The sequence below is a fragment of the Vigna angularis genome, chromosome 8 (genome assembly GCF_016808095.1).
Source record: "Vigna angularis cultivar LongXiaoDou No.4 chromosome 8, ASM1680809v1, whole genome shotgun sequence".
Lineage (NCBI taxonomy): Eukaryota > Viridiplantae > Streptophyta > Magnoliopsida > Fabales > Fabaceae > Vigna > Vigna angularis.
The window spans coordinates 646,223-672,449 of NC_068977.1; the positions used below are offsets into that span (position 1 = coordinate 646,223).

A 26,227-nucleotide genomic window follows, 5' to 3' on the forward strand; every position below is an offset into this window, starting at 1 on the left:
TGTTTGAATGTAAGTGATTTCAACAACGACGCTAACCAAACAGCGATATTCAACTTCATTGGAAGAACTAGCAACAAAAAAAAAATATTTCTAAAATTTATACTAAAATAAATCATTATAATTGAGATAGAACACCAAATTTAAATATTAAAGACTCAATAAAAACTTTAATGAAAAAAGACGCAAAGAAGGAACAACCTAAATACGATTAACAAAACTCAACTATCCGAAAATTTATAATTTATACAACTTTTATTTTTTTAAAATTAAAAATAAAAAATAAATTTATTTTCCTCACAAATTGTAATTCTTTTATATTTTCTCTTCTTTTTAATTTAATACATAATATTTCCACAGAACTCGAGGATATAATTAAATAATTCAAAGAAAAAACTATTTTTGCAGTTGCACAACTTTTTATTTTTTGTTCCTATTATTTTATAAATATGTAATTTTAATCTCTATGTAATATTAATTACAAATTTGATATTTCAATTTTTTTAAACTAATAAATTTTAATGTAATGCAATATATAATCACTTACAAGAATTTATACAAGTAGGTAAGTGATAACAATAGTAATTACTTACTCATTTAAATAAGATATTAATAATGTATTTAGAGTTAATTTTAATACATATTATTCTTATATATATATATATATATTTGTTGCTAATAGTTAATAATATGCTAATGGTAGACCAAAATGAATTAATTATAAACAATTGAAAGATTAAATATGTAATGAAAACTTTATAAAAAAAATAAAGTTACAATATGATTGGAATTATAGTATAAAAACTGAATTTAAGCCTTAGTTTAATTTTCTCAATAATTAGTAAAGTTGTCAAGCACGTCTCTGTCACATCAAGTGACTGCGCACTAACAGACACAACTCAGCCACCGACAGCATCATCTCTTTTTACAATCTACCATTTATAATTGTCTAATTATATAAAAATTATAATAAATGATTTGAATAATTATTTTTATTTTCTAAAATCTGGAGAAAAATATTTTATTCTTTAAACTTAAAAAATTATTATAATTAATCAATTTTTAAAAATATAATCTTAATTAATTTAATACTAAATCTAAACTGAAATAACTTGTGTGTTCTTTTGGAAACACAGTAATTTAAAGGAGATGGAGTGATACATTTAAATAGACCTAAGAGTAAAATTTGTGTTTTTTTTAAAGATTTAGAGGTGATGATAGAATAAATTTGTTTCAGTGTAAAACTTATGAAAGATTTGATTTATGTAAAATATTAGATGAAATTTTTAATAAATTAAAAATTTTATTAAAATTAAGATTATTAAATTATTTTTTATGTTAAAAGTAATATAAAATTATACGTAGATGAGTTAGAATTATTATAAATGTTTTTACGAAAAAAGTATTGATTGAAATAAATAAATAATACAATATATTTAGTATTAAAAAATTTAATATTTTAATTTTTAATATTAAAATTTAAAATAATTAAATATTTGTTATAACATAATTAATAAAATCAATTCAAAATATAACATAACATGGGACGATAACTTATATAAGAAGATATAATATAATTTATGGTTAATCAAAGTCAAGTTCTTTTATTATATAAGTTTGCAACTTATAACAATGTGTACAGAAGCTTAGATGGATTCACTACTCACTTTCCATCACCAAACAAAAGGCACACAATACCTCATTCGACCTACGTCCATGAACTATGATGTAAATCCAAATGGGCTGCTATGATAAAAGGATATGTATGTTTTGGAGTGTCGGGCTGCTATGTTGCCTGTTAGGTTGTTATGTTGCCTGCCAAGCTTCTATTCTATTAGGTTCGTATGATGTTGAGCTACTATGATGTCTATCGGGCTAACATGCTACCGAACTACTATGATGTTTGTCGAGCTACCCGTGCTATAGATTCTTGTCACAAACCATGAACATGAATCATGCACAGCACACTTATCACTCATGTTAGAACTCACTTGGGTTCCAATAGTGTGTGACACCAAGCTATTTCTAAAACTTCAAGAAAATACCACAACAGAACTCCTCACTACTACTAAACGACTAATATACACTAATATACCAACGAACTATTTAATAGCACATTAAAAAGACTCATTTGTGCATGGTCAAGTGTATGGGTGTATGGTCATTTCTCAAGTCAAGAAACTCTCTTGTTTTCTTCCGAAATATCACAGGTGCATATAAAAAATAACAGTGATGGTGCATGTAAAAAATAATAATGTTGGTAGACACGTGAAAATAAAGCAACAAAGATATTTATATAAAAAAATGCTAAATTTATTCTCAAATCTTTTCGTGATAATAAGATGGTAAATTCATATTTTTCTCACAAATCATCACATTCCATTACTTTCTCATCTTAAAAAAAACACGAAAAAATTCTTCAAATACTCGTTTTCTTAACTGTATGTCTTGCAAAAGAATTCAGCTTACAAACCACATCTTCTTTAACTTTATGATTGTGGTGACAACGACAATCAATAAATGGTAAATTTAATTATTTATTATGTTCCTGATTTGACGAGCCGCATTATTATTATTATTATTATTATTATGTAGTAAATATGTGAACTTTGGATTGTAGCTCTTTACATAATAATAACTATGTGAATGTGGGGTAGCAGAGGCTATCATAACGAAGACTTTGGTGATATCAATTCTTGTAGAAAAGATTTGATGCTGCAATGGTGCTTTTTACTAGTGGCACCATCGCAGACATAAATGAGTCATGGTACATATATTATAATTATGAAATGGGCAAAAAAGTTTAGTTTGGCTATTTATGTGTTGTGGGGTTGAAATGGTTTATATTTCACAATAATTGTAACTCCTTGTGCCCATGTTAATGCATCTTTAACAAATTCTTAAGGATTTAGCTTTGAGTTGAATCATTCTTGCTTCATGTTTTGGAAATTGTTAAAAGTGGAAGCTTAATTTTCTGCGTTTCATTGTCAAAGTCTTATATAAACCACACTAAAGTTACTGAACAAGGTCGGTGTGGTGTTGTATTCTTCTGCAATACAATATACATTGGCTTATTATCTAGGATAACTATAATTTAGAAAGAAAGCAAAGGTGGCACGTGGTTGAAATGTACACACGTGTATGAGAGAGACAGAACATAATGGCTGCTGCATACATTAGTTCATCCCTTCCCTAGATGCTCTGTCTTGGTATGTATGGTTTCATCTTCCTACTCTTGTGTCTGCGGATATTATATTATTTTGTTTCTCACTGTTATTTTCTTTGTTTATTTTCTTCTATATAAACCTCACACACCACTCTATCTTTTCACACAGTTCTCTTTCTCTTTTTTCTCTGTTTTCTGTTCTTAAAGTTTCAGTTTTTTTTTTTGGGTGAATTAAGTTGCCATCATCACCATGGCCATGAAAAGTGCTGCTTCCTCTGCCATTCGCTCTCTGCTTTCATCGTCCTCTTCCACCTTCTCCAGAAACCTTCATGTAACTGAACTTCCAAATTTCTTCATCTTCTTTCTCCCATCTTTACTACACTCTTTATTTTTTTGAAAAAAAAAATCAACTTTCTCCAAAACAAGTCTTTCCCATACACATGACAGTTGGATCGGAATCTCACCATCAATTTTAATCACTGACCCAATTTTACTTTTGCATAAAGTAAAAATGCACAGTGAAAATACTAAATTATTCATTCAGACGATGAGCATGATTAATTTTTCTTAGGCAAGATCATGAATGATATTCAGTGTTTGAACTTTGGTTTATGCATGATTGTGAATGTATATTTTTTTCTTATGGTTGAGAATAGGCTCCTGCTGAGAGGAAGAAGATTGTGGGGGTGTTCTACAAAGGGGGTGAGTATGCTAAGTTGAATCCCAATTTTGTGGGATGTGTTGAAGGAGCATTGGGTATTCGTGAGTGGCTTGAATCACTGGGTCATCAGTATATTGTCACTGATGATAAAGAAGGATCCAATTCTGGTTAGTATATCTTCAAAACTTAATTTAACTTCATCTAATATTGTTTATCTTGAAACTTCATTTGATTTACCTACCTAATGCTTCATACTTATGACTATTTCTTACTTGATGCAGAACTTGATAAACACCTACATGATGCACATATCATCATATCTACTCCATTTCATCCTGCATATGTCACTGCTGAGAGAATAAAGAAAGCCAAGAATCTAGAGCTGCTTTTGACTGCTGGAATTGGTTCCGATCACGTTGATCTCAAGGCTGCTGCTGCTGCTGGTTTAACTGTGGCAGAGGTAACTGGAAGCAACGTGGTGTCGGTTGCCGAGGATGAACTGCTGAGAATCCTTGTTCTTGTGAGGAATTTCTTGCCAGGGTATCATCAAGCTGTTAATGGGGAATGGAATGTTGCTGGCATTGCACACAGAGCGTATGATCTTGAAGGCAAGACAATAGGAACTGTTGGTGCTGGACGAATTGGGAAGCTTTTGCTGCAGAGGTTGAAACCTTTTAACTGTAATCTTTTGTACTATGATAGACTCAGGATGAATCCTGAATTGGAGAAAGAGATTGGAGCAAAGTTTGAGGAGGAGCTTGATGCTATGCTTCCAAAGTGTGATGTAATTGTTATCAACATGCCTCTCACTGAGCAGACAAGGTATACTTTTACTATCTCAATTACTCAAAATCATGCTATGTATAATTTCTGTAACATTCACAAGGGATTCATTCATAGATAACAGCATGTAAGAATAACAGGTGTTTTGGTTTGTATTATGTATATTCCATGGTGTGTTAATATTGAGATTCTGTGAGCCTAAGAGATGAGTAGTGAGGAAAGTTATTTGTGTTTCAGAGGATTGTTTGACAAAAACAGAATTGCTAAGTGCAAGAAAGGTGTGGTGATTGTTAACAATGCTCGAGGGGCAATCATGGACACTCAGGCAATTGCTGATGCTTGCACTAGTGGCCATGTTGCAGGTAACTCTAAAACCAGTTCACAGAAAATTCTTTCCACCACCAAAACATATGAAACTGCAATAATGATTTTTGTGATGAACAATTTGTATAGGTTATGGAGGGGATGTTTGGCCTGTGCAACCAGCTCCAAAGGATCATCCATGGCGATTCATGCCAAATCATGCAATGACTCCTCATATTTCTGGCACTACCATAGATGCACAGGTATTATTGAGTTTTTGTACTACTTAGGTTCTTTCATTATGTGAAACACTCATATTCATAATAATGAAACTTGTACAGTTACGTTATGCTGCTGGTGTTAAAGACATGTTGGATAGGCACTTCAGGGGTGAAGACTTTCCAGAACAAAACTACATTGTTAAGGAGGGCCAACTCGCAAGCCAATATCGATGAAGTACTCTGTATTAACGTGGCCTTAGGAAGTTCCATTTTCAAGGCTGACATATGAGAAAATAATGATCCAGAGGGCACTCTAATTGCATAATGTTTGTGCTTTGTCTTTGAACTTGCTTATGATTGATAAAAGAAATAAAAAAATGTAAGGAACACTCTCAATGTTCCTTGTATTTTGATCTTGTGTTTTCAAATTTGGATGTGCTACTTGTTTTGCATGAAACTTACTATGTATGGTTATTTTTAAATTTATCAATCTTGCAGAACCAATATCACTATTTGTACTAAACCAATAAATAACAGAGAAGAACTAAGATAATATTTGTGTGAATTAATTTTTAATAAAGCTATTTTTATGTAAGATTTTAGTTTCTAAACAATATATATAGTATGCTTCAACCTTCATCAAAAATGGTTAAGATACTGAAGTTTGGTTTAAACCAATTAAAATTAATGTTATTTTCCTTGACGAATTAAATTCATGTTTAATATAACTTTTTAATAGTTATTTTTTCAGTATATCCAATACTTCATATCGATGAGGACTGGAGGTAAAAAACGGTTTAAATACACATTTATAAGTAAACTTATCATTTATGAATTTAATCTTTCAACTTAGGAAAAAAAATGTAAATTCAATTATTATTAGTTCAATTTAGTCTTTAACATATTTTTACGATTGAGATGTGAAAACAAAACTTCACAAACAAATGACACATTTTCACCAACGAAAGCACTTTACCCTCTGAAAGTACTTGTTTTATTATTTTCTTATAACAAAATATTAGATTGAGTTTGAGTGAAAAATGTTTAGGTAACCAAAGGGCGGTTTTTTCCTACATCCAAGTTTTTATTATTGTATTTCCAAAGTTTTCTAAATACGACTTTCTTTTATTTTGACAAGGTAAAAACATAATTACCCCATCTCTCTTCTTATTTATTTCCTGAATTCTCACCTCTTACATTTATTCAAGGGTCTCAAACTAATCTCTTATAGTGTCTCCCCACATTACAACCTTCTTCCTTCGAATTCCTACACTTCAGAAGCAGAACCTTTCCTTCTTGCATCTCCTTCGTACACCTTCTTCGCTCAGCACTCCCCTAAAGGTAAGTTTCATTTTTCTTTTTTACTTTTGTATTGCTTATTTATTTGAAATAATTTGGGAGTGAACGGAATTTGAAATATGAGGGTTTAAATAATTAATTTTGGTTGATAAGTGAAACAAATTTAGAGGATAAATATTAGATTTGAAGACAAGGTTTAGGAAGATATCGAATTTCGAAATTCAATTTAAGAGTGGACCATATTCAAAATTTATAGATTCTTCTGAATTTTGAAATTTGGTTTTGTTATCTTTTTTATATATAATTTGATGTGTTCTATTTATTTAATGTTTGTTTCTTACAAAAATGAGAAGAATACGTGATGCCTCTATATACTGGACTAAGAGCTTTGCATATGGTAAAGTTAGAAGGAAACCTACAATATCTATTTGTAAAAGAGGTCGTCATGGTGAAGTTGGAGAAGTTACACCATTAACTTGTTCTAATGTTAATAACCAACACAATGATGTTTTTGAGGAAGATGTTGTTGAACAACATAGAAATGTTGTTTAACAAGAACATGAAGTAGTTAGTTTTCTAAAGGTTTGCACAACATTTCTTTGCTATATTGATCAAGTAGCATTTGTGTTGTGGGAAGATCGTGTTAGTAAAGTAGATGAGTATATATATATATATATATATATATATATATATATATATATATATATATATATATATATATATTTCATTTGATGCTCAATGGCTTGTTTAAATTTTATATACAATTGTTTTGTCTAAGATCGGCGGGAGATAAAGTTAGTCTCCCATGAAAAAAATTAAACAAATTTGGAGCATGTCATGTGGTTGTTCAAAATTTTGTGATGAACTTTGATTTAATGTCTCTATACGATATTTCTTACGAATTACACTAATAGGGGGTTGGTATTGGCGTTTATTGAGAGGTGACATGGAGAGACAAACACTTTTCATGTCCTTATTAGTTAGATGACTGTCACACTAGATGACGTGTTACCAGTCCTACATCTGCTCATAGTGGGATAGTTTTATCTGAATGAACCCATAAACTTTGATGTTGCTTTGGAAACTCTCATGGACCTTTTTGGCGTGAACTGCACAAGGACTACATCTGAGCTTAGAAAATGTTGTAGTCCCCATGTAAGACCGAGTTCGTTGAGAGACATATATAATGATTGTTGTGAGAACCAACAATGAGAGTATCGCATGAGCCTATTTGTTGCATCTTGTTGGATGCACAATTTTCCTGAATAAGATTGTCACACACATCTAATGTGTCCTACTTGGTTCTCTTTACAGATTTGCAGTCATGAGGAGTTGCACACTTTTATGAGCAACTTGGAGATGTTAGTTTTACAAAAATAAAGTAATTAGTTGCATATCTGATTATCTTATACGTACACATACATTTTGCATTTTTGTTTTCCTTTATTGTTTCATTATTGAAATACATTTGCATTTTTTGTAGAGTTGGATATATGAACACTTTTCTAGAATGGGAAAGAAGTAATTCCTGGATAGTTATGATGAGTAGAGACCTCGAATGACACATTTTTTTATGGGAGACAAGTTTCCAGCCTAAATGAGATTAGGGCATAGTTAGGTGCATGAACATATGATGGGGTGATATGGACCCATATGGATCACCTCAAGTTACTCGGATGCTTGTGGCAACCTTGAGGTGCATTGACACTATTAAATGCATTCAATAATTTTACTACATCAAGATGTGTCAAAAATAGGTATTTACAACTTCAAATTCATCGACACATCTACTCCAATGAATGTATTTATCACTTTCTAAAAAGATCATTAGCTGGTGTAATTAAATTCTAGAACCTCTCAATGATCGTTTGTAGGTGTAACTTACATTATATAATTGCTTTATTGTTGTTACATTACACTAATTATTATTTTAAGAGTAAGAAGAATGTTTGCAGTCTTCACTTGACTATTAATCATTATCAATAAGCAAGAATGTTCACTAGGTTTTAACCTATTAGCATAAAGGTGACTAACTAAAGTCTGTCATAACTCATGATTATGATATCCTCTCATTACCTTCAAGACTCACCCATTTTCATTACTAATTGGTTTGCTTCTTAATTTAAAAAGACAAAACATTTTCTTATGCAAAACATACTAGGTTGAACGTCAGATTTGTATATCATGTACTTTTTACCTCTTTCATATCCTAATAATATATATGTCTTTTTCTGAAGTTGACTATTAGCTTTATCAAATCTTATAACCACAACAACAAAACCAAAAACCAAGATAAAAAATAAATTCTTCATACCGACTTAATTAACTTATCATGTGTAAAAAAATCTCATTAATTATGAAGTTATTAGTATAATCTCTCTTACGCATTTCTTTATAAAGGAAGAGAAATCTGAGATGAAACTCTAATTTACTTGTGATTCCATAAAATTTAAAGGACAATCTTCCATCTTAAATACCAACTCTATAACCACCTATAACATGACGTGAGCATATAATACCTCACTTGTTGAGTAATAATAATCAACATGTAGATCACTAATAAATTCATAAAAGAAAATACACCAAATAAGTAAAATAAAAAATAACAAAATAGAAAAAAAATAAATAACCAAATTTCAAAATTTGGAAAAATCCTTCACTAGATTTTGAAATATAGGAGGCATCTAAATTGGATTTCAAAATCCAATACACTCTTAAATCAAATTTCGAAATTTAATACACTCTTAAAACAAATTTCAAAATCCGCTACATTTCTAAATTGAATTTCAAAATTCGAGATATTCGAAATCCATGACACTCCTAAATTAAATTTTGAAATTTGTTGCCTTCCTAAATCAGATCCTAAACCAAATTTTGAAATTTGATACACTCGAAAATTGGTACTCTTCTAAAATGAATTTCAAAATTTGGGATTAAATGAGATTTTGAAATTTTAGACATTCAAAGGAAGAAGAAGAATGTTGAATAAGAAAAAACGTTATTGAATGTTTCATGAAAATGACTAAGTTAGGAGAAGTAAATATAACCGTGCCAAAAAGTAAATAGGATGGCGTGGAGGATTATATATTTTGCGGTGCGCAAAGAAAACATGGGTGCAGGAAGAAAGCCCCAACCTAAAGAAGCTACTTGAGGCGAGCCTAGTTTGGGCTTTGATCCGTATAAGTTTTGGCTTAAGTAGTAACTGGTTACGGGCCAGGAAGCCCAATATGAAAGAAGCAAAATGAATGAACGTTGCTTCAGTCACTTCTCGCAGTTTCTGGCGATACCATGAGTGAAGTGAGCGAAAAAGAGACGAATCCGCCGGCGACAGAGGCGGCGCCACCGTGTCCGACGGTGACGCAGCGGGACCAATGGATGGTAGAATCACAAGTGTTTCAGATTTACCACCTCTTCGCCACCATTCCTCCCAACGCCCAAACCCTCATGTATGTCATTCATTGCAACCTCTTCTGTTCTCTTCATTCTCCGTTTTGAATTTCTTTTACTCTGCGTTTTTTCTTCTTCTCTTCTCAGGTTGGAGCTGCAACGCGATAATCACGTGCAGTTTCTCTCTAAAGGACTTCGTCACCTCAGTTCCGCGTTTTCCGTATTGGACTCAAAGTAACACATGTTTTTTTTTTTTTTTGTGTAGTTTGTATCGCAACTTCTGTTACTGTTTTCGGATTGATTAAACGTCGTGGTTATGCAGTCGACCATGGCTGTGCTACTGGATCTTCCACTCCATTGCTTTATTGGGAGAATCCGTCGAAGATGAACTCGAAGATAACACTATCGAATTTCTTAACCGTTGTCAGGTTTTTAATTGTGACTCTAATTCTTATTTTCCTTGGATTGCTTTTTTTTTTTCTCTTCCATTATTTGTAAACTACTATTTTTTTTACCAAAGATACAAGTTAAATACATTAATACATATATATATATATATATATATATATATATATATATATATAACTAATTTCATGACAAGTAAATAATTTTGAATATATAAATGAGTTTGGTACTGTCAGTCAATATGAAATCATCGCTGGTACGACTCCGAAGATAGCAATTGTAAAATTCAGTAGGCTGTCAGTGATTTGTGATCGGATCACAATATATAACTGTTTTCTTTCTATATAAATTTTATTGCAAACAAAATTCATAATTCATAATAAATAAATATACAGTTGTTCTTAACGAGGTACAATTTATTTAAAGAGACTGATGAAACTCTATGCAGAGAGAAAAAAAGGTCAGATTGAAAGGGAGTGTCCGTTGGGAGTAGTTTGAGGTTTAGAAGAAGAGTAGTGTGTGAAATTCATTTCCGTAGAGAGTGTGAAAGTATTGATAATGTCCATCTGGTTCTAATTTTTAATACAAGAGTAGACATTTGATGTAAAAAATGAGCTGGTGTTTGGTTTATCTTTGCTTTCATTTTTCAGTTATGTTTTTGCTAATAGTTACAAATTTGCAACTGAGTTATAGTACTAATTTTCTAGTGCAATAAAACCTTGATCTTAGAGGGATGAGTTCGATGTATGCAATTAATATGTTTTCTTGTTTTCTCTTTATTATTGACTGTCTGTCTACCCATTTCATTGCCTGCTTACGTTGGATGCTGGATATATCATATATGTATACTTATGGCTGAAAAATACAGTTATACACAATATCACAATGTATTACTGAGTCTAAACCATTTGTTGTTGTTTTGCAACACAGAAATATTTTGGACTTTTTACTATGTAGTTATCTTTTTGTTGATATATGTACCAAACACGACCTAGCTGATTCTTTAGATATATGTTTTAAAATCTTGTGGTTTAAGATCGAATTTCTTGGCTGACCACTTTTTTCCCATCCCATCCCGTTTCTGCTCCCTTATAGATTTCTTCTTTGTATACTAACAGGATCCAGATGGTGGATATGCTGGAGGACCAGGCCAAGCAAGTGACTATTCTTATCTTTTGTTGATTTCTACATCATTACTGAGCTATGGTTTCATTGAATTTTATTCTTGCCTTCTCCTCCTTCTCCCCTTTCTAAAACTTTATCTTATTGTCTCATGCTGCAACTCTGATGCATACAAATAGAAAACTTTTTCCGTGGTTAGTTATGATGTAAAATATGCTTCTATAATTTCATGTAGTATATTGCTTGTGCTTTTACAAAGGTAAAAGAGAACATTTCAAAGGGAGTTTGTGTTGTACACTTGAACTATTTGAGTTGGAACAGATAAGTTGAATAAGTTTAGGTTTAGGTTTAGGTTGTACTTCTATTGTTAGTGTTGGAGAAGCATAATGAACTATTTATATCCTTGGAATGTTCTCTACAGATGCCTCATATTGCCACAACTTATGCCGCAGTTAATACACTTATTACTTTGGGTGGTCAGAAATCCCTGGCATCAATTAATAGGTGGTCTGTTTATGTGCTCAACGCAAGTTTTTTATATCATATTATGTTCCATTATTTATTTAAGAAGCTAGTTTTCATTTGTGTGGAACTGATTGGTTTGGTACTTTGAACATATTCTCAGAGATAAATTGCATGGGTTTCTGCGAAGAATGAAGCAGCCAAATGGGGGGTTCAGGTTTGATATCTTATACTCGTCTTCCACTTCAATTCAAAATAAGAAATTATACTGATGTTATGTACCCATTTTTAATTATATCTGATAGCTATTCTCTAAATCTTTTATAAAGTAAAGGATAACTTTTTGTGGCTTACAATTCCATCTGTTTGCACTCTGTTCACAAATGCAATGCACCACCATTCACACCTATGAATGGTAACATATTTGATTTTCTTGTGTTTGTGGAGCTCCTGTTGTGCAGAAACCAATCTACTATGTACACTTGTCTGAAGGGTGTGAATTCATCTGCTGTGTTGAAAGCATTTCTTTAATGCGGTTTATTCTCTTTGTTGTTGACACATGCAGAGTAGTTTGGGAAACCTTATTTTTCTAATCAATCTTTTCTTTCCAATCATCAAATGCTTTATTCAGGATGCATGATGATGGAGAAATTGATGTTCGAGCTTGCTACACTGCAATCTCTGTAAGTTGGTATCTCTCTCTTTATTTACCGTGCTTGTGTGTGTGAATGCCATTTTACTCTGTATATAAGTATAACTAATAGTTCTTATGTCAATGGACATTCATTTTATTATATATGGCTTAGATAGTATATTAATAAGTCAGAATGACAGAGTGTTAAAAAACAAGCTATTGGCTAAATAAGGCCTTTTTACTGCCATTATGGCATACCTTATCTTCGTTATGGTAGGGGCCTTTTAATGTTAGAACTGGTATAAAACAGTATATATGCAGACATAATTAATCTTGTTGGATACAGGTTGCAAGTATTTTGAACATATTGGATGATGAGCTGATCCAGAATGTCGGAGACTACATTTTAAGGTTAGCTTAGCAATAACTTCAATTCTGGAGTCTATCTGTATGCTTCCAGCTTGGAGGGAAATATATAGCATAGACACTTCTTACAAGTTAAATTCATGACTTTTGTTTCCTTAAGATCAATTTGCAAGCATTCAAAATATGCTTGCATTGAAACAAACTGTTTTTCTTCATTAATTATATGTGGCCTCACATGTGACTTCAAGTACAGCCACTGTTAATAATTGAAAGCTGCATTAGTCAAAATGTTATTACTGAATTTTCTCCATTTTCCATTCTTTTGGTGCTCTAAATGGATCATAGCATTGAGAAAACTATTTTATGATCACTTCTTTAACTGTTTCTTGCCTTAAATGGATTGACACTTGTATTGTTTGGAATATGAAAGTCCGAGTAGTTACAATGATGACAGTGGTATGTTATGCCATGGTTACCAAATTCTCTCCACACTTTAATGCTTTAAAATGCCTTTGGCAATTGTTATATTAGACATTATTTAGATAGCTAATTACTCATCCATCTATCCGTGGCTTTATCAGTTCAATGATCAGCTGAAAATGAAATAATTAATGGGTTCTAATTAGGAAGATTCTATGGATATTTTCTCTAATTAGGAAGATTTTCCTCTAATTACAATATAATTACTTCTTTTATAATTGTTATATAAAGTTATGTAAACACATGCCTTATAATCTGGTGCTTTTCTGCAGCTGTCAAACATATGAGGGTGGCATTGGAGGCGAGCCTGGTTCTGAGGCTCATGGGGGGTATGTATCATTATCTCTTTCTCTCACCCTCCCTTCCTCTTATTATACCTCTTCAGCAAGATAGGCGGAATTAAAACCGAAAGGAGGTATGCAAAGCATTCTTATTTTTGGCAATTTGTTTGTCAGGTACACCTTCTGTGGATTAGCTGCAATGATTCTGATTGGTGAGGCTAGTCGTTTGGATCTGCCTCGGTTAATTGTAAGAGAATTGTTTATTTCCTATTTATTAGCTTCCAATTATTCATGTGACCTTTTGAAGTTGCCCACAGCTGATGTTAATGATTTAATCATCTGTGGCTTTGCATTAGGACTGGGTGGTATGCCGGCAAGGTAAGGAATGTGGATTCCAGGGAAGAACAAATAAATTAGTGGATGGATGCTATTCCTTTTGGCAGGTGATTGGCATTTTACACTTTATAAATCAACCTTTGTAATATAGTTGGATTGAAACTTGAATGTATTCAGGGAGGTGCTGTTGCACTATTGCAAAGATTATATTCTATTATTGACAAACAAATGGAAGAGACCTCACAGATTTTTTCGATATCTAATGTATCTGAAGATAAAGAAAGTTTGGATGGAACCTCTACTCATACAACTTACCGTGGTACTCATGAGTTATGTTGACTTTAATATCTATATTCTTTCTAATTTCATTTCTAATGATATTGATACTTCTTTAAATTCTAATTCTCGCAGGTGCTATAGAATCTGGTTCAACTGATCTTAAAAACATTGCTTATAAATTTATTAATGAGTGGAGAGCACAAGAACCACTTTTTCACAGTATTGCTTTACAGCAATACATTCTCTTGTGTGCCCAGGTCTGCAGTTTATCCACATCTTTGGTATCTTAATCCTCATATTTCTAATTTCTCGCTTAAATATGCCTTGTCGAGTCCTTGAAAGCTTGAAATGAGAATTCAATTTTGTATGTTTTCATCTTGTCCACTAGTTTGAACATTTGAAATTTTGATCGTCTTACATTTGTTCTGTAAACGTCCAAAGACGGATTACAGTTAGTGATTTTAAATATATGTGTGAACTTTAACATGATCAAAATCTTAGTTAAATCATTTGACATTTTGCCAAAACAAAAAGGGTATTGAATCAGTTGACTTATTTTCCTACGGTTGAAAAACTAAGTTTAAGATTTTGGTAACTGATATTTTCCTGATTAGACCATCCTCCATTCTTTGACATTTGATTTATATCCTTTCTTCAACCAATTCTACCTTTGCACTTCCATTACTAACTTCATTTTTCTTAAATTTGCATTTCTATTTTACATGATGTAGGAGCAAGAAGGTGGATTGAGAGACAAACCAGGTAAACGTAGAGATCATTATCACACATGTTACTGTTTAAGTGGGCTCTCATTGTGCCAATATAGCTGGTCAAAGCACCCCAATTCTCCACCTCTTCCTAAGCTAGTATTGGGCCCCTACTCTAATCTATTAGAACCTATCCATCCCCTCTTTAATGTTGTCTTGGAACGATATCATGAAGCTCATGAATTCTTCTTTACTGAGTCATGACCACTGATCTGGTCCTTAGCTACCGCCAGCTTATTTATCTGTACAATGTAAAATCAGTGTCGTTAAATTGCTACCTTACTGGAGCTGTTGCATAGGAATTTCTGCAATCCATGATTGTGGAATATTGACTTTCCCCCATATGGATAATCAGTAATTGATGCAACGTAAAATAAATTTATTGGAACATTGCATATAAGTGTAACTGGATTGCTCGGATTGTGTCTAGGTTTTGATGATTATTGATAATTTGATATGTATTAGATATGTAGTTTCGTAGAAGACAGATCTCCCCTGTGTTGTATGCAAAAGAAGAAATCATCATACGGTCTATGAGTGTTGTGAACTCATCCAATCCATTGTTTCGTGACTGTGTTTTATTGATTTATTTCTCATTAATTGAAAATTCCGTTCATTTCTTATTTTAAAGTTAGTTGGGTCTGAGTAAGAAATTCGTTTGGATAATTTTTATTCGCAGAAAATAGTACACGAATTCATTTCATCTTTAGATTTTCTCGTTCTGTTCATGGTCATTTTGATAAACAAATACATTTCTCGTTCTCGTTCTTTTTCTCGATTTCTCTAAGCTTAAACGATTCAATTTGTAACTTAAAACAACATGAACAAAACAACTTTGACAATAAAAAGGAGAAAGATAGGCACGGACACAATAAAATACACTAAATTCAAACAACCATTTATGATAAATTTGTTGATTTGTAAGGTAAATGATGTTTTTCGTGATTATAAAATTCTGAAAATTCATATTTCGTTCCTAAATAATTTATTTTCATCCTTAAAAAAAAAGTGGTATTGTGAACGATAGAATTGGTTTCCGTTAACATATGGTTATCGTATTTTCAAGTGGATATAAAGGGGTAGATACGTATAATATTTTGATAGGATTAATTTGTGGTAAAGTATTTTGTATTAGCGAAATAAAAGAATTTTCGTTTGAGAGACTTGAAGAAGTAGGTCGTTGTTAGTGAAAGATTATCCGTTCAGGGTGTTATAAAAAAAGGTTATTGTCAATACATTTGAAGGTTATTGTCTTGATAACCATTGTCATTTGAAGGTTGTTTGCTATATTTATTTTCATCGGTGTCTGAATCATTGCTAGTAAATATCCATCAATACAAAATTTAGTGTTTTCAATGGTATGATTCATCCTTATAACATCATCGTATTGATATACTCAAAGTAAAATAAGCGTAATTTATTGTTTAATTTTCATGCAAAGCTATTAAAATCTATTATCTACTGATTGTAAGGTAACATGCACAAATTTCTTTTATTGTACCACCTTTATTTTGCACATACATAAATAATTCTTGTTAAGATTCCTTTGTGATATGATACTATAGATCGTTTGATAGTTTCATATAATCTGATAATTGAAGATAGTATGGTGATTCAAGATCATTTGTTCTTACTGGTTTGTATGTTTTCATCAATATGTGTTTGTTTTTAGAGTATCTAATGGCATCAGATCATAGCTTCTTTCATATATCATTTGAGCCTGTCTATACGAGGTTTTGAGCTCGTTAGTAAAAATAATTTTCACGTATTTTCTCCATTATTAGTTCAAGCGTAATTTATAGAAGTTAATTAATAATGACAATTATTTCTATATAAATTGGGCATTGTACTAACAATTTGCTTAAATGAGAGTTGGGATTTTAACTCGATAAATCAAAAGGTAAAGTTAAGCAGGAGATGTGATATTTATTTGATAATGAATTTCTGTCATGAATGTATATTGAAGTTCATTATCATTCTTCTTTATTCTCATTATTAATTTTCTAAAAATATTCTCTGTAGGTTAACACTATTATCATTTTCTTTGCCTGTCATAAGCAAACCGAATTTGGAAATCTACTTACGGAGATGTACTGTACACAATCCGATTATAAGTAGGATTACAAGTTGGTCTGTTTCTATCTATCCTAACTTGATCTCACATATTCTAATAATGTATTATTACAAGTGTCTTGATGATTGTTGTAAGACCCATGAAAAAGAAAATATTTATAGTAGTAAACTTTAGTATTTTATTAGTAATAATAATTTTAATGGATAGAAAAATGTAAATTTTGGATATAAAATTATAGTAATTTTAGAAGGAGAGGTTCAAATTTTTGGTAACTTATTTAGTAAATTTTTTAAATTGAATAGTAAAAAGTGAATAGTAAATAGTAAAAAGTGAATAGTAAAAATAAATTTTCAGCATGAGGATTTCTTAGCATGGAAGAAAGTAGTAGGTAGAAACTAGGATCAGATTTGGTGAGTAAATGGTTAAAATATTATTTTTTAAATAATATTAAAATAATAAATAATATTAAAATATTAATGAATAGTAAATTTTTTTTTACCTATAAATAGCCATGGGAGGGAAGGGTATTTTGCACCAAGAAAAGAGGAATCAAGTGAGAGCTTGAGAAATAGAGAAGAAAGAGCTAGGGAGAAATTTTTAGTTGCAAGAAGAGTAGAGGTTCTGAAGGGTTTCGGGGAAATAAATTCAGATCAAGAGGAATCTGGAATAGAGGTAGGGGAGCTAACTTTTCTAAGCTTTTATATTATGATTTAGTACTGTTTTATTACTATTCATGTCTTGAAATTATGTATGAATATTGTTAATGCTTACTGTATGTTTATCTATATTGATATTCGGTGTAAATATTATATGCTGTTGTTTTGAATCTGTTAATAAGAAATTTGTTAAAAACTAGTTGAGGAACACTTTGGCTAAGGAAAGACTTGGTACTTAAGTTGTCCATTGTGACGCACCTCTCTTTCCTGGAAGTCTACTCAACAGGTTTTTAACTTAAATCTTGTGTACAGATTATGTACTGTTAAATTATCATGTAATATATCTTGTTGGAATATATTCAGTTTGTATGATTTCTGAAATGATTGAAGTTTATTTGATTTAAATTTATGCATTTGAACATGTATGAGTATTACGGGGAAATGTCGTAAGGGTATAATATGAGTCGAGGAATGTGAGTATGGTATGAGTCTCGCGGAGAGATTCTGTAATGTCATGGTATGTGTATGAGGATTATGGGTAGATTTCGTAATGGTATAATATGAGTTAAGGAATGTGAGCATTGTATGAGTTTCGTGGAGAGATTCTGTAATGACATGGTATGTGCGTATATGTTGATGTTGAGGGTCATGAAGTTGGAGGTTATCCTGATACTCTAATAATCATTCAGTCTCAAGTAGAGAATGATGAATTATGTGGTGAGAGGGGCAGGAGGTCCTGGTCTATGTGCCAGTTTAGGACATAGTGAGGGGACTAACCTTGTGAATGGTATGGAGGACAGAATGTCCTGGTCTATGTGCCGGTTTTGGACATAGTGAGGGGACTAAGAATGACATCACAAGTGAAAAACCTTCCGTTGTATCGCTCATCAACATATCGTTGGGATAAGTGCCTATTAGGTATTGTGAAATGAGTGTCTATTGGGTATTGTGGTGTCTATTGGGTATTGTGGTGTCTATTGGGTATTGTGGTGTCTATTGGGTATTGTGAGACGAGTGTCTAATAGGAATTGTAGTATGAGGGTGTCGAACATAATTATTATATGATGTTTATATCAAGGTAATTATACATGTTTTATAAATGATTTGTTGCATGTTAGCTCACCCTACTTGTTGTGTTTGTTTTGTGTTTGGGTATGTGCGATGATCGTATAATTCGTTATACGGGAGCAGATGAAGGAATGTCGTCTGATCCAATGACAATGAAGAGAGAGACAGAAGAATAAGTTAGAAGGATTCGAATTATATTTATGAGTTTATAGTTGAAATCTGAGTTTAAAACATGTGTAGACATATATTAACTATGAATTTATAAGTGTGAAATTACGGAATATTACCGTAAATGTAATATTACAATATATAAATTATGAATTATCCAGCGTGAGATATTGGGATGTTACATTAATGGTATCAGAGCCTAGCCTTTACCCATCCTTTACATCACTATTGAGGTTTGAATACTACCATATAACTATACCTGATGAAATTTCTCCAATCACAACCTACAACTTCTTAATTATTCCAAATTCCCTAATCACATTGCAACCCTCCTTTTTATCTATTTCCAAACTCTTCTTCTTCCTTATCTTGTCACTTTTAGCCCCATCAAAACCATCATACCTCACTAGTCTCAAAATAATCCATTAATGTTTTAAAAGAACTCATTTGCACTGTTTATAATGAAGGCTCAGAGCCTCTGGAAGAGAGGAACCGAAAGTGTTTCCTACTCCTACTCCTAATCTAATGCTAAAATCTACTTCCATCTCCTCTCTGCTGTGCTTCATTTATAGCCAATCTGAACATCCTCCCGTGACTTCCCCTTAACTTTAGGATTTTGTTTTTGTCTTTAGTTGACAATTGGCAGCCCCTGAATTCTTAAAATCCCTTGGATGTATGAAAATAGGTGGGGCTCTCTCCAAATTGCTTGTCCGTTTCTTCACTTGTGCCGAGATCACTCATAAACTATAATCACAAGATTCGAGAAAACTTTTCATTCCTACTATAACTAGAAAGTGATTCTCCTTATAGATCCTTATTTAAGACTTCCATGACCATGTAAAACTCTAAGAATCGTTCTCTTTTCCGTAATAATTTTCCATTATATTTTCTCAACATAGTTTCTACTCCTAGAAATTGTACGCCTCCAAAAGCCACTTATGTTTACCATTACCTATGAGTTTGCTAGGAAAATAATTACATGAAGGTTGAGATAATTTGGAGTATAATCTTGAAAGAAGTTTGATTATTCTAGTTTTGTTAAGTATTTCAGAAATGTTTATCAGGTGAAGAAAATAGTGGTTCAACATTTAGTGTGGGTTAAATAAAGGATGAGGATCAATATTTTACGGATATCTGACCAATGCAAGTGAATGATAGATATTATAGTCTAAGGGTATGATCGAAAGGATGGTTTGGTCATGTTCCAATATGTTTTTAGAAGTTTATGGTCTTCAAGAATTGTGATTTGATTGTTGAACATTAAGTGTGGTTAAGGGTGAAGGCAATATTACCGAGAGTCAGATAAGTTCATCAAGGACGAGTGAAGGAAATGATGCATGATCTTAAGTATGGAAGGGTTTCTATGGATGTTATAAAGCATACTCAATATAGGTATTATTTTGGACAAGTTCTTGTTAAATGGGTATAGAAAAGAAAAACATAAAGGATGAATTGTTTAGTAATAGTGTTTTGACTCCGTGTAATCATCAGAGTAATTATAAATTTTACGGAGAATAGAAGTAGAGGGTAAGGTGGAACAATCTAGTATAATTTTGGTAAACATAAGTGGCTTTTAGTGGTATACGATTTCTAGGAGTAGAAATTGTGTTGAGAAAATATAATGGAAGGTTGTTACGGAAAAAGAATGATTCTTAGAGTTTTATAGGGTCATGAAAGTCTTAAATAGGGATCTATAAGGAGAATCACTTTCTGGTTATAGTAGGAATGAAAAGTTTTCTGGAATTTTGTGATTAATAGTTTATGAGTAATGAGTTCTTTTAAAACATTAATGGATTATTTTGAGACTAGTGGGGTATGTTTAATGGTGGTTTTGACGAGGCTAGAAGTGACAAGTAAGAGTGTTTTGAAGGTTTATGATTTTAAATTTTTCGTGAGTACATTTCAATTTGAGATGCTAGAAATTTTATGCACAAAATAAGTAGAGTAAATGAGTTTACAAGGAAACTAGAAGATAAGGTGAAATAATCATAACTTTATTTTTTATGTCGAATTTTCGAATTTTCGAGGACGAAAATCTTTGTTGTTGGGGAGAATGTAAGACCCATGAAAAATATTTATAGTAAATTTTAGCATTTTATTAGTAATAATAATTTTAGTGGATAGAAAAATGTAAATTTTGGATATAAAATTATAGTAATTTTAGAAGGAGAGGTTCAAATTTTTGGTAACTTATTTAGTAAATTTTTTAAATTGAATAGTAAAAAGTGAATAGTAAATAGTAAAAAGTGAATAGTAAATAGTAAAAAGTGAATAGTAAAAATAAATTTTCAGCATGAGGATTTCTTAGCATGGAAGAAAGTAGTAGGTAGAAATTAGGATCAGATTTGGTGAGAAAATGATTGAAATATTATTTTTAAATAATATTAAAATAATAAATAATATTAAAATATTAAGGAATAGTAAATTTTTTTTTACTATAAATAGCCATGGGAGGGAAGGGTATTTTGCACCAAGAGAAGAGGAATCAAGTGAGAGCTTGAGAAATAGAGAAGAAAGAGTTAGGGAGAAATTTTTAGTTGCAAGAAGAGTAGAGGTTCTGAAGGGTTTCAGGGGAAACAAATTCGGAGCAGGAGATTAAGTCTGGAATAGAGGTAGGGGAGCTAATCTTTTCTAAGCTTTTATATTATGATTTAGTACTGTTTTATTACTATTCATGTCTTGAAATTATGTATGAATATGTTTAATGCTTACTGTATGTTTATCTATATTGATATTCGGTGTAAATATTATATGCTGTTGTTTTGAATCTGTTAATAAGAAATTTGTTAAAAACTAGTTGAGGAACACTTTGGCTAAGGAAAGACTTGGTACTTAAGTTGTCCATTGTGACGCACCTCTCTTTCCTGGAAGTCTACTCGACAGGTTTTTAACTTAAATCTTGTGTACAGATTATGTACTGTTAAATTATCATGTAATATATCTTGTTGGAATATATTCAGTTTGTATGATTTCTGAAACGATTGAAGTTTATTTGATTTGAATTTATGCATCTAAACATGTATGAGTATTACGGGGAAATGTCGTAAGGGTATAATATGAGTCGAGGAATGTGAGTATGGTATGAGTCTCGCGGAGAGATTCTGTAATGTCATGGTATGTGTATGAGGATTATGGGTAGATTTCGTAATGGTATAATATGAGTTAAGGAATGTGAGCATTGTATGAGTTTCGTGGAGAGATTATGTAATGACATGGTATGTGCGTATATGTTGATGTTGAGGGTCATGAAGTTGGTGGTTATCCTGATACTCTAATAATCATTCAGTCTCAAGTAGAGAATGATGAATTATGTGGTGAGAGGGGCAGGAGGTCCTGGTCTATGTGCCGGTTTAGGACATAGTGAGGGGACTAACCTTGTGAATGGTATGGAGGGCAGAATGTCCTGGTCTATGTGCCGGTTTAGGACATAGTGAGGGGACTAACCTTATGAATGGTATGGAGGGCAGAATGTCCTGGTCTATGTGCCGGTTTTGGACATAGTGAGGGGACTAAGAATGACATCACAAGTGAAAAACCTTCCGTTGTATCGCTCATCAACATATCGTTGGGATAAGTGCCTATTGAATATCGTGGGGATAAGTGCCTATTGGGTATTGTGGAATGAGTGTTTATTTGGGTATTGTGGGATGAGTGTTTATTGGGTATTGTGGAATGAGTGTTTATTGGGTATTGTGGGATGAGTGTTTATTGGGTATTATGGAATGAATGGGTATTATGGTATTTATTGGGTATTGTGGGACGAGTGTCTAATAGGAACTGTGGTACGATGGTATGAGGGTGTCTGACATAATTATTATATGATGTTTGTATCGAAGTAATTATGCATGTCTTATAAATGATTTGTTGCATGTTAGCTCACCCTACTTGTTTATGTTTTGTGTTTGGGTATGTGCGATGATCGTATAATTCGTTATACGGGAGCAGATGAAGGAATGTCGCCTCACATAGTACCAAGGAAAGGGAGGAGTAGAAGAACTATAATTAGAACCTTTTTACATGTATAGACTTATATCAACTAGAAAATTTTAAAGGGTGAGATTACGGGATGTTACCGTAAATGTAATGTTAATTATGAAGTGTGAAAATTTAGGATGTTACATTAATGTGAAAAGTTGGGATGTTACATTAATGTGAGAATTTGGGATGTTACATTAATGGTATCAGAGCCTAGCCTCTCCCAGTACGGTGTGGTTCGAGGACGAACCAGAGCAAAAGCTGGTGGGCATGTGACACCCGGGCACGGAGATGAGGGCGGGGAGTGACGCCGGTGCAAGAAGCATGGTGCAGGGGGCACAGACAAGGAGCGGCTCCTGGCAGCTTCGGGTGGAAGGGGTACATGGACGAATCGAACATACACCGGAATGAGAGGGATTTGGAGACTGTATAGGTATGAGACTATACAGTTGAAGGATAGCTTAAAGGAATTGATTTGGCTACTCATATCACCAAAATGCATTTGCTTTTCGGTAGCCTGACTCATAAGAACTCCATAGTTAAGCGTGCTTAGCCTGGAGTAATTCTGGGATGGGTGACCTTCTGGGAAGTTTTCCCGGAAAGTGTGCGAGTGAGGACAAAGCACACTGGAAAGCCTGGTGGTGATCTGTGGGGGCAGTCGATGGTCCCTATGAGTTGCCGGGGCGTTACAGATGGTATAATTTACCATAGATACACAATTGTTAGGTACTGGGTTAGAGACAACATTAAGTTTGTGGATTCATATTAGGTTAGGATATGGGAAGGTATTTTGAGGACAAGGTTTATATTCCTAAGATTTAGAGTTTATAAGTTAATTCTTGAAGAATGTTTTAACTTAGGCTAGTAATGTTTGCTAGGAAAATAATTACATGAAGGTTGAGGTAATTTGGAGTATAATCTCGAAAGAAGATTGATTATTCTAGTTTTGTTAAGTATTTCAGAAGTGTTTATCAGGTGAAGAAAATAGTGGTTCAACATTTAGTGTGGGTTAAATAAAGGATGAGGATCAATATTTTACGGATATCTGACTAATGCAAGTGAATGATAGATATTATAGTCTAGAGTATGATCGAAAGGATGGTTTGGTCATGTTTCAATATGTTTTTAGAAGTTTATGGTCTTAAAGAATTGTGAGTTGATTGTTGAACATTAAGTGTAGTTAAGGGTGAAGGCAATATTACCGAGAATCAGATAAGTCCATCAAGGACGAGTGAAGGAAATGATGCATGATATTAAGTGTGGAAGGGTTCCTATGAATGTTATAAAGCATACTCAATATGGTATTAGTTTTGGACAAGTTCTTGTTAAATGGGTATAGAAAAGAAAACATAAGGATGAATTATTTAGTAATAGTGTTTTGGACTCCGTGTAATCATCAGAGTAATTAGAAATTTTATGGAGAATAGAAGTAGAGGGTAAGGTGGAACAATCTAGTATAATTTTGGTAAACATAAGTGGCTTTTAGAGGTGTACGATTTCTAGGAGTAGAAATTGTGTTGAGAAAATATAATGGAAGGTTGTTACGGAAAAAGAATGATTCTTAGAGTTTTACAGGGTCATGAAAGTCTTAAATAGGGATCTATAAGGAGAATCACTTTCTGGTTATAGTAGGAATGAAAAGTTTTCTGGAATTTTGTGATTAATAGTTTATGAGTAATGAGTTCTTTTAAAACATTAATGGATTATTTTGAGACTAGTGGGGTATGTGTAATGGTGGTTTTGACGAGGCTAGAAGTAACAAGTAAGAGTGTTCTGAAGGTTTATGATTTTAATTTTTTCGTGAGTACATTTCAATTTGAGATGCTAGAAATTTTATGCACAAAATAAGTAGAGTAAATGAGTTTACAAGGAAACTAGAAGATAAGGTGAAATAATCATAACTTTATTTTTTATGTCGAATTTTCGAATTTTCGAGGACGAAAATCTTTGTTGTTGGGGAGAATGTAAGACCCATGAAAAATATTTATAGTAAATTTTAGCATTTTATTAGTAATAATAATTTTAGTGGATAGAAAAATGTAAATTTTGGATATAAAATTATAGTAATTTTATAAGGAGAAGTTAAAATTTTTGATAACTTATTTAGTATTTTTTTTAAGAAAATCGAATAGTAAAAATTGAATAGTGAATAGTAAAAAGTGAATAGTAAATAGTAAATAGTAAAAAAAAATAATAAAAATAAGTTTTCAGCATTAAGATTCCTTAGCATGGAAGAAATTAGTAGGTAGAAACTAGGATCAGATTTGGTGAGTAAATGATTAAAATATTATTTTTTAAATAATATTAAAAAAATAAATATTAAAATATTAATGAATAGTAAATTTTTTTACCTATAAATAGCCATAGGAGGGAAATGTATTTTTGCACCAAAAAAAAAAGGAATCAAGTGAGAGCTTGAGAAATAGAGAAGAAAGAGTTAGGGAGAAATTTTTAGTTGCAAGAAGATTAGAGGTTCTGAAGAATTTCGGGGAAACAAATTCGGAGTAGGAGATTAAGTCTGGAATAGAGGTAAGGGGAGCTAATCCTTCTTGTATATGATTTTTATCCATGTTATGATAATGAATATGAGTTATGAGTATGTTAAAATTTTGGTAATGGTAGTTATCTATTCACTTATATAAATTTAGTTTTTATGATTATAATTTTCTTATTTTCGAGTTAGTATGGTAAAAATTTTCTTTTAATTATTTTGACCGTTGGATTTAACTAAAATTTTAATATATGAATCCTAAGACCTATTTCTTCACTTTGACCGTTTGGATTTGTAATTAGAAGTCTGTACTTAGAGAAATAAATCCTGCATGTTTGAGTAAATTAATTACCCCTCTAGATCTGTTACTTAGTCATCTCGGTAAAATATATATTATGACTCATTTGACCATTAGATCAACTTGAAAATTTTATATATGATTCCTAAGATATATTAATACACTTTGACCGATCGGATTTTTAATTGAAAGTCTATGGTTGGAGAAAATAATTTTTAAGTTTTGAAAAATCTGATGAACACTATATTTCTGTTCTTAAGTTATCATGGTAAAAAATTTTATATATATTTCATTTACTGTTAGATTGAGCCCAAAATTTAGTATGTAATTTATAAGACATATTAAGTCATTTTGACCGTTCAGATTTGAAATTAAATGTTTGTGCTTAGGGAAATTAGTTCCGCATTTTGAGTATAACCAAAAACCACTTAAAATTCTGCACCTGAGTTACCTCGGTAAAACCTCAATATCTATCTAGTTAACCGTTGGATCAACCTGAAATTTTAATATGTAGTTTATAACAAATAGTGAATTATTGTGACCATTCA

General features: G+C 32.0%; 2 protein-coding genes and 1 long non-coding RNA gene across 4 annotated transcripts; all 3 read left to right on the forward strand.

Moving 5' to 3' along the window:
* Positions 1 to 3,299: 3,299 nt before the first annotated feature.
* LOC108344688 (formate dehydrogenase 1, mitochondrial) lies at positions 3,300 to 5,559 on the forward strand. The gene is made up of 6 exons (XM_017583139.2): positions 3,300 to 3,494; positions 3,820 to 3,991; positions 4,106 to 4,646; positions 4,845 to 4,969; positions 5,061 to 5,173; positions 5,252 to 5,559. Exons 1-6 carry the CDS (start codon positions 3,414 to 3,416, stop codon positions 5,363 to 5,365), a joined length of 1,146 nt encoding a protein of 381 aa, XP_017438628.1. The 5' UTR covers positions 3,300 to 3,413; the 3' UTR covers positions 5,366 to 5,559.
* Positions 5,560 to 6,347: 788 nt separating this feature from the next.
* Positions 6,348 to 8,172, forward strand: LOC128193673 (uncharacterized). The gene is made up of 3 exons (XR_008245102.1): positions 6,348 to 6,472; positions 7,745 to 7,811; positions 7,914 to 8,172. It is a non-coding gene; the product is annotated as an uncharacterized LOC128193673 (long non-coding RNA).
* A 1,498-nt stretch (positions 8,173 to 9,670) lies between these two features.
* LOC108343850 (protein farnesyltransferase subunit beta) lies at positions 9,671 to 15,579 on the forward strand. Of its 2 annotated transcripts, XM_017582261.2 has the most exons (14): positions 9,677 to 9,876; positions 9,965 to 10,051; positions 10,140 to 10,245; positions 11,341 to 11,376; positions 11,766 to 11,848; positions 11,970 to 12,023; positions 12,438 to 12,489; positions 12,787 to 12,851; positions 13,559 to 13,615; positions 13,742 to 13,814; positions 13,924 to 14,010; positions 14,081 to 14,222; positions 14,315 to 14,439; positions 14,914 to 15,579. In XM_017582261.2, the coding sequence occupies exons 1-14, from the start codon at positions 9,719 to 9,721 to the stop codon at positions 15,151 to 15,153; spliced, it is 1,365 nt and encodes a 454-aa protein (XP_017437750.1). In that variant the 5' UTR covers positions 9,677 to 9,718; the 3' UTR covers positions 15,154 to 15,579. The 2 variants fall into 2 exon arrangements, 1 of the variants encoding a protein (XP_017437750.1); XR_008244964.1 differs by lacking the exon at positions 14,914 to 15,579 and having other exon boundaries at positions 9,671 to 9,876; positions 14,107 to 14,222.
* Positions 15,580 to 26,227: the final 10,648 nt, after the last annotated feature.